The sequence below is a fragment of the Theropithecus gelada genome, chromosome 19 (genome assembly GCF_003255815.1).
Source record: "Theropithecus gelada isolate Dixy chromosome 19, Tgel_1.0, whole genome shotgun sequence".
Lineage (NCBI taxonomy): Eukaryota > Metazoa > Chordata > Mammalia > Primates > Cercopithecidae > Theropithecus > Theropithecus gelada.
The window spans coordinates 26,318,403-26,326,828 of NC_037687.1; the positions used below are offsets into that span (position 1 = coordinate 26,318,403).

The window sequence follows — 8,426 nt, forward strand, 5'->3', positions numbered from 1 at the left end:
TTTTTTTTTTTTTTTTTTTTTTTTGAGACGGAGTCTGGCTCTGTCGCCCGGGCTGGAGTGCAGTGGCCGGATCTCAGCTCACTGCAAGCTCCGCCCCCCGGGTTTACGCCATTCTCCTGCCTCAGCCTCCCGAGTAGCTGGGACTACAGGCGCCCGCCGCCTCGCCCGGCTAGTTTTTTGTATTTTTTAGTAGAGACGGGGTTTCACCGTGTTCGCCAGGATGGTCTCGATCTCCTGACCTCGTGATCCGCCCGTCTCGGCCTCCCAAAGTGCTGGGATTACAGGCTTGAGCCACCGCGCCCGGCCGACTTCAGTATATCTTTAGCAGGCTACAATTAAATGCATGACACTCATAGATGTATGAGTATATTTCTGGACTTTCAATTCTATTCCACTCATCTGTGTCTATCCCTATGCCAGTACCACACAGGTTTTTGGGTTTTTTTTGAGACGGAGTCTCACTGTTGTCACCCAGGCGGGAGTGCAGTGGCGCGATCTCTGCTCACTGCAACATCCACATCCCAGACTCAAGCGATTCTCCTGACTCAGCCTCCTGAGTAGCTGGGATTACAGGCACCTGCCACCAGGCCTGGCTATTTTTTTTTTTTTTTTTTTTTTTTGTATTTTTAGTAGAGATGGGGTTTCACCATGTTGGCCAGGCTAGTCTCGAACTCATGACCTCAGGTGATCCACCCACCTCAGCTTCCCAAGGTGCTGGGATTACAGGCATGAGCCACCACGTCTAGCCCACACAGTTTTTATCACTGTAGGTTTGTAGCACATTTTGACATTGGAAGTATGAGTCTCCTTTATTTTTCAAGATTGTTTTGGCTATTCAGGGCCTCCTGCAATTCCATATGAACTTGCAGATCAGTTTCCATGTCTGTCAAAAAGGTTGTTGGAATTTTCTTTTCTTTTTTTTTTTTTTTTTTGAGACAGAGTTTCACTCTTGTTGCCCAGGCTGGAGTGCAATGGCGCGATCTCAGCTCACCACAATCTCTGCCTCCCAGGCTCAAGCAATTCTCCTGCTTCAACCTCCTGAATAGCTGGGATTACAGGCGTGCACCACCACGCTCAGCTAATTTTGTATTTTTAGTAGAGATGGGGTTTCTCCATGTTGGTCAGGCTGGTCTCGAACTCCCGACCTCAGGTGATCCACCCGCCTTGGCCTCCCAAAGTGCTCGGATTACAGGCATGAGCCACCGCACCCGGCCAGTTGTTGGAATTTTCATTGGGATTGCGTTGAATCTGTAGATTGTTTCAGGTAGTATTGACATTTCATCTAGGTGTTCTTTTTAATGTTTTTCCAGCAATATTTGGTAGTTTTCAGGCTACAGGTTTTTTACCCTTTTGGTTAACTTTATTCCTAGGTGCTTAACCTTTAGATGCTGCTGTAAGTGGAATTGCTTTCTTTTTTTTTTTTGAGACGGAGTCTCGCTCTGCCGCCCAGGCTGGAGTGCAGTGGCCGGATCTCAGCTCACTGCAAGCTCCGCCTCCCGGGTTCACGCCATTCTCCTGCCTCAGCCTCCCGAGTAGTTGGGACTACAGGCGCCCGCCACCGCGCCCAGCTAGTTTTTTGTATTTTTTTAGTAGAGACGGGGTTTCACCGTGTTAGCCAGGATGGTCTCGATCTCCTGACCTCATGATCCGCCCGTCTCGGCCTCCCAAAGTGCTGGGATTACAGGCTTGAGCCACCGCGCCCGGCTGAATTGCTTTCTTAATTTCGTTTTTGGATTGTTCATTGCAGGTGTGTGGAAACACAACTGATTTTTGTGTGATCTTGTACCCTGTAACTTTGCTGAATCTGCAGCTCTAGAAACTTTCTTGTGAGTCTCTGGCATTTCCTATATATAGGATCATGTCATCTGTGAATAGAGATATTTTTACTTCTTCCTTTCCAATTTGGATGCCTTTTATATATTTTTTTCTTGTTTAATTGTTCTAGCCAGAACTTCCAGTACAATGTTGAATAGCAGTGGTAAAAGTGGATGTCCTTGTCTTGTTCCTGATCTTAGGCAGAAAGCTTTCAGTCTTTCACCATTAGGTATGATGTTAGCTGTGCGTTTTTCAGAAGTACCTTTTCTCATGTTGAGAAAGTTTATTTCTATTCCTAGTTTATGATTTTTAAAAATTATGATGCCTGGGCATGGTGGCTTATGCCTGTAATCCCAATACTTTAGGAAGCCAAAGTGGGAGGATCACTTGAGGCCAGGGGTTCAAGACCGACCTGGACAACATAGTGAGACCCTATCTCAATAAAAAAAAAATTTTTGCCAGGCATAGTGGTGCATGCCTGTAGTCCCATCTACTCAAGAGGCTGAGGCAGGAGGATGGCTTGAGCCCAGGAGGGCAAGGCTGTGGCTGCAGTAAGCCATGATTTCACCACTGCCATGATCATGCTAGCAACAGAGTGAAACCTTGTCTCAAAAAAAAAAAAAAAAAAAAAAAAGCCGGGCTTGGTAGCTCACGCCTGTCATCCCAGCACTTTGGGAGGCCAAGGTGGGCAGATCATGAGGTCAGGAGATCAAGACCATCCTAGCTAACATAGTTGTAGGGGCCCGCCCTACAGGGTCTGTGGGTTTTTCTCCCTGTGTGTGGAGATGAGAGATCGTAGAAATAAAGACACAGGACAAAGAGATAAAAGAAAAGACAGCTGGGCCCAGGGGACCACTACCACCAAGACAGGGAGACCAGTAGTGGCCCTGAACACCTGGCTGCGTTGTTATTTTTTGGATACAAAGCAAAAGGGGCAGGGTAAAGAGTGTGAGTCATCTCCAATGATTGATAAGGTCACGTGAGTCACGTGTCCACCAGACAGGGGGCCCTTCCCTGTTAGATAGCCCAGGCGGAGAGAGAGAGGACAGCTTACGTCATCATTTCTTCTATGCTCTTTTCAGAAAGATCAAAGACTTTAATACTTTCACTAATTTTCCTACTGCTATCTAGAGGGCAGAGCCAGGTGTACAGGATGGAACATGAAAGTGAAACAGGAGTGTGACCGCTGAAGCACAGCATCACAGGGAGATGGTTAGGCCTCTGGATAACTGTGGGCAGGCCTGACTGATGTCAGGCCCTCCATGAGAGGTGGTGGAGCAGAGTCTTCTCTAAACTCACCTGGGGAAAGAGAGACTCCCTTTTCCAGTCTGCTAAGTAGCGGGTGCTTTTCCTTGGCACTGACACTACCGCTACACCACGGTCCGCTTGGTGACGGGCGTCTTCCCAAATGCTGGTGTTACCGCTAGACCAAGGAGCCCTCTAGTGGCCCTGTCTGGGCGTGACAAAGGGCTCACACTTGTCTTCTGGTCACTTCTCACTATGTCGCTTCAGCTCCTATCTCCATATGGCCTGGTTTTTCCTAGGTTATAATTGTAGAGCAAGGATTATTATAATATTGGAATAAAGAGTAATTGCTACAAACTAATGATTAATGATATTCATATATAATCATATCTACGATCTATATCTAGTGTAACTCTTGTTATTTTATATATTTTATTACACTGGAACAGCTCGTGCCCTTGGTCTCTTGCCTCGGCACCTGGGTGGCTTGCCGCCCACACACGGTGAAACCCCGTCTCTACTAAAAATACAAAAAATTAGCCGGACGTGGTGGTGGGTGCCTGTAGTCCCCGCTACTCGGGAGGCTGAGGCAAGAGAATGGCATGAACCCAGGAGGGGGAGCTTGCAGTGAGCCAAGATTGCGCCACTGCACTCCAGCCTGGGTGACAGAGCGAGACTCTGTCTCAAAAAAAAAAAAAAAAAAATCATGAAGTGTTGTTGAATTTTGTCAAATGCCTTTTCTGTGTTGGTTGAGATCATGTGGTTTCCCCCACACCTTGTTCTATTAATGTGGTATTTGCACTGATTTTTGTATGTTTAACTACCCTTACTTTCCTAGGATAAATCCCATTCGGTTATGGTGTAAAATCCACTTAATATGCTGCTGAATTAGATTTGCCAGTATTTTTTCAGGATGTTTATATGTATATTCATAAGGGTTACTGGTCTGTAATTTTCTTGTGATATCTTTATCTGGCTTTGGTATTACGGTAATGCTGGCCTCATGGAATGAGTTAGGAAATGTTCTCTCCTTTTCAGTCTTTTGGATGAATTTGAGGAACATCCTTTTTTTTTTTCTTTTTTTTTTTTTTTTTGAGACGGAGTCTCGCTCTGTCGCCCAGGCTGGAGTGCAGTGGCCGGATCTCAGCTCACTGCAAGCTCCGCCTCCCGGGTTCACGCCATTCTCCTGCCTCAGCCTCCCGAGTAGCTGGGACTACAGGCGCTCGCCACCTCGCCCGGCTAGTTTTTTGTATTTTTTAGTAGAGAGGGGGTTTCACCGTGTTAGCCAGGATGGTCTCGATCTCCTGACCTCGTGATCCACCCGTCTCGGCCTCCCAAAGTGCTGGGATTACAGGCTTGAGCCACCGCGCCCGGCCGGAACATCCTTGTTATTATGATTCTTTTTTAAATGTTTGATAGAATTCACCAGCACAACCATCTGGTTTTGGGCTTTTCTTTATTGAAAGGTTTTTGATTAAATCTCTTATGATAAGTCTATTGAGATTTTCTATTTTTTCTTGAGTCAGCTTAGGTAATTTGTGTGTTCCTAGGAATTTGTCCATTTCACTTATCTAGTTTGTTGACATCTCTTACAATCCTTTTTATTTCGGTAAGGTCGGTAGTAGTGTCTCCATTTTCATTTCTGATGTCAGTTATTTGTGTCCTAGCTAATTTTTGAGCCCAACTTTAACATGACTTCAACCTCTACCTTAAGCCTTGATACCACGTCCAACTTGACCTCTGACATCTGACCCTTGGCCCTTCTAACCTGACTTTTTTTTTTTTTTTTTTTTTTGAGACGGAGTCTCACTCTGTCTCCCAGGCTGGAGTGCAGTGGCACGATCTCAGCTCACTGCAACCTCCACCTCCTGGGTTCAAGCGATTCTCCTGCCTCAGCCTCAGCCTCAGCCTCCCCAGTAGCTGGGATTACAGGTACCCACCACCATGCCTGGCTAATTTTTGTATTTTTAGTAGAGATGGGGCTTCACCATGTTAGCCTGGCTGGTCTCGAACTCCTGACCTCAGGTGATCCGCCCACCTTGGTCTCCCAAAGTGCCGGGACTACAGGCGTGAGCAAATGGGCCCGGCCCTAACCTGACTTGTAATCGCATCCTGTAACCTCTTACTTTAGTGATCTTGACTTCTGTCTGCTGCCGTAGACTTTGAAAAATTATTGCCTGGCATCTAACCTTTGTCTTTGACCTTGGCTGGGCCCTGACCTCAAGTGACCTTTGACCTCTGGCATCTGCAGCTACACGTTCGGCAAAGTACAGGGCAACAGCGATCTCTACTGGAAGGCGCAGCGCTACCGCCTCATCCGGGAATTCCACTCTCGGCCCACGCTGGCCCCGCCCTTTATCGTCATCTCCCACTTGCGCCTCCTGCTCAGGCAATTGTGCAGGCGCCCCCGGAACCCCCAGCCGTCCTCCCCGACCCTCGAGCATTTCCGTGAGAACAGAGCTTGGCTTAAAAAGAAGAATAGGGGACCGGCAGCCTGGAAGGCGAGGGGAAGGGGCATGCCCCAAATAACTAACGGGCGTGGCTTAGGCAGCGAGGGGCGGGGTTTAAACAACAAGGGGCGCGGCTTAAGCACTGAGGGGCAGGGCTTAGGGGTGAGGGGCGGGGCATGTTCTCGAATCACCAGGGGCGGGGTCTGAGATAGCGTGTTCTGAGGGTGTCGGAAGGGGCTGCTGGGCTTGGGAAGGGGCGCGGCCTTAGCCCTTTGACTCCGCCCGCCCCTGCAGTGGTCTGCCTTTCTAAGGAAGCCGAGCGGAAGCTGCTAACGTGGGAATCGGTGCATAAGGAGAACTTCCTGCTGGCACGCGCTAGGGACAAGCGGGAGAGCGACTCCGAGCGTCTGAAGCGCACGTCCCAGAAGTGAGAGCGGGGCCTGGTCGGGGATGGGGCTTCTGGCCTGGGGCGGATCCTGACTTCGGTTGAAGTCAGGGTCCTGGGAGGGAGGGAGGAGGCCCAGGAAGCAGGCCAGCCCCCGGGGGGTGGGTGGGCTACGGGTGCCCCTGGTAAGAGGCCCTCCCTTCTCAGGGTGGACATGGCACTGAAACAGCTGGGACACATCCGCGAGTACGAACAGCGCCTGAAAGTGCTGGAGCGGGAGGTGAGGGCTTGGGGTTTGGCTGGGGAACTGCGGCAGGGGTCGGGCAGGGGTTTCCATCTCCTGCTCTGACATTCCTCCCTTTCCCCAGATCCAGCACTGTAGCCGCGTCCTCGGGTGGGTGGCCGAGGCCCTGAGCCGCTCTGCCTTGCTGCCCCCAGGTGGGCCGCCACCCCCTGACCTGCCTGGGCCCAAAGGTTAGTGTGTATCATCAGCCTGTGCATCTCCAGCCTCTGTTCCTGTATGTTTGCGTGTTTTTCTCTCTTGGCGCCTTTCCAGTGTCCCTGGGTCACTCTCTTGGTCTCCTTTGAGCATTTTGTACTCTGGTCTTCGTGTTCCTTCTTTTATGCCCGTCTCCCAGTTTTTCTGTCTCTCCCCTTCCCTGCCAATCCCCAGCTCTCTCTTTTCTCTCTTCCCCCAGACTGAGCCCTGCTGGCAGACTTCAAGGAGAAGCCCCCACAGGGGATTTTGCTCCTAGAGTAAGGCTCATCTGGGCCTCGGCCCCCGCACCTGGTGGCCTTGTCCTTGAGGTGAGCCCCGTGCCCATCTGGGCCACTGTCGGGACCACCTTTGGGAGTGTCATCCGTACAAACCACAGCATGCCCGGTTCCTCCCAGAACCAGCCCCAGCCTGGGAGGATCAAGTCCTGGAGCCCGGGCCGTTATCCCTCTGGGGACTCTGCCACAGCAGGGGAGGCTGGAGGGTTAACAGGGACCACAGACCCCTCACCACTCACAGATTCCTCACACTGGGGAAATAAAGCCATTTGAGAGGAATTGTGTCCAGAGGCTTGATTCTTGGGGGAACTGGTGGGTGTCTAGATCCTTCCAGGGTGGGAGCTGGAGCTGGGGTGTTGGGTTTGGGGTTCTTGGTGGATTTGCTGCTGTAATTCAGATATTTCGGAGTCCGTTTCCTCCCCTCAGCCCCATTGTTCTTGCCTGAGACCCAGCACCTTCTGTCTGCAGTGTTCTGACAGCTCTCACTTCAGTAGGACAAGACCCCATCTGTACCCCTCCTACCCAGTTTCAGCTTTCCAGTGGAAAAATAACTCAGTGATAATAAGCAAAGTATTTCCTAGAGTGGGGGTGGGTGGGTGTTGTGTACATCTGCTTTGGCAATAGGGAAACGGATGATGCAAATTTGAGTAGATAAATGCATACGTGTCTTTAAAAAGTCTAATTAGTGGGAAATTGCAGGCCAGGCGCACACAGGGTTGAGGCAAATATGCATGATTATACATGCAGTTTAACTAAATAACGCGTAACAAGCTAAACTGGTAATGACAAGGTTGAACTGACAGCAATTATTAGTTAAATAGCACGAAAGCCACCAACAACCAACACGTCCAAAAATCAAAACCAAAACATCCTTCCTCCAAATTGGAGGAGATCCAAGTATCTGTCACTGTGGGTGCAGAGTAGCGTTGAAACATAGCCAAGTGTTGTGTGGCAACCGCGACTTCTCTGGAAGATGCTGAGTTAGTTTTCACCAACCCAAGTGTAATAATCACTGTAATGTAACTTCCTTCCTTCCTTCCTTCCTTCCTCCCTCCCTCCCTTCCTTCCTCCCTCCCTTCCTCCCTCCCTCCCTCTCTTCCTTCCCTCCCTTCCTTCTTCCTTCCTTCCTCCCTCCCTCCCTTCCTTCCTTCCTCCCTTCTTCCCTCCCTTCCTTCTTCCTTCCTTCCTCCCTCCCTCCCTCCCTTTCTTGCTCACTTCTTCCCTCCCTCCCTCCCTTCTTCCTTCCTTCCTTCCTTCCTTTTCTTCTTCTCCTTTTTTTTTACTTTGAGACAAAGTCTCGCTCTGTCACCCAGGCTGGAGTGCAGTGGCACAATCTCAGCTCACTGCAAGCTCCACCTCCTGGGTTCAAGCAATTCTATCTCAGCCCCTGGAGTATCTGGGATTACAGGTGCCCGCCACCACACCCGGATAATTTTTGTACTTTTGGTACAGATGGGGTTTCACCATGTTGGCCAGGCTGGTCTCAAACTTCTCACCTCAGGTGATCTGCCTGCCTCAGCCTCCCAAAGTGTTGGAATTACAGGCGTGAGCCACCGCACCTGGCCACTTTTTCTTCTTTTCTTTCAACAAGATCTCACTCTGTCACCCAGGCAGAAATGCAGTGACTCAATCACAGCTCACTGCAACCTCACCTGCTGGGCTCAAGCAATTCTCCCACTCAGTCTCCTAAGTAGCTGGGACTACAGGCTCGCACCACCATGCCCGGCTAATTTTTTGGATTTTTGATAGAGATGAGG

The 8,426-nt window shown here is 50.0% G+C and overlaps 1 protein-coding gene across 6 annotated transcripts in view; it reads left to right on the forward strand.

The window, feature by feature from the left end:
• Window positions 1-6,953, forward strand: part of TRPM4 (transient receptor potential cation channel subfamily M member 4) — a 54,634-nt gene extending 47,681 nt beyond the window's left edge. For all 6 annotated transcript variants that reach the window (XM_025368696.1, XM_025368692.1, XM_025368694.1 and 3 more), the window contains 5 exons: window positions 5,312-5,508; window positions 5,805-5,937; window positions 6,103-6,175; window positions 6,264-6,369; window positions 6,594-6,953. In XM_025368696.1, the coding sequence (XP_025224481.1) occupies window positions 5,312-5,508; window positions 5,805-5,937; window positions 6,103-6,175; window positions 6,264-6,369; window positions 6,594-6,598 (514 nt within the window). In that variant the 3' untranslated portion in view covers window positions 6,599-6,953. The remainder of the gene's footprint in view (window positions 1-5,311; window positions 5,509-5,804; window positions 5,938-6,102; window positions 6,176-6,263; window positions 6,370-6,593) is intronic.
• The last annotated feature ends 1,473 nt before the right edge of the window (window positions 6,954-8,426 follow it).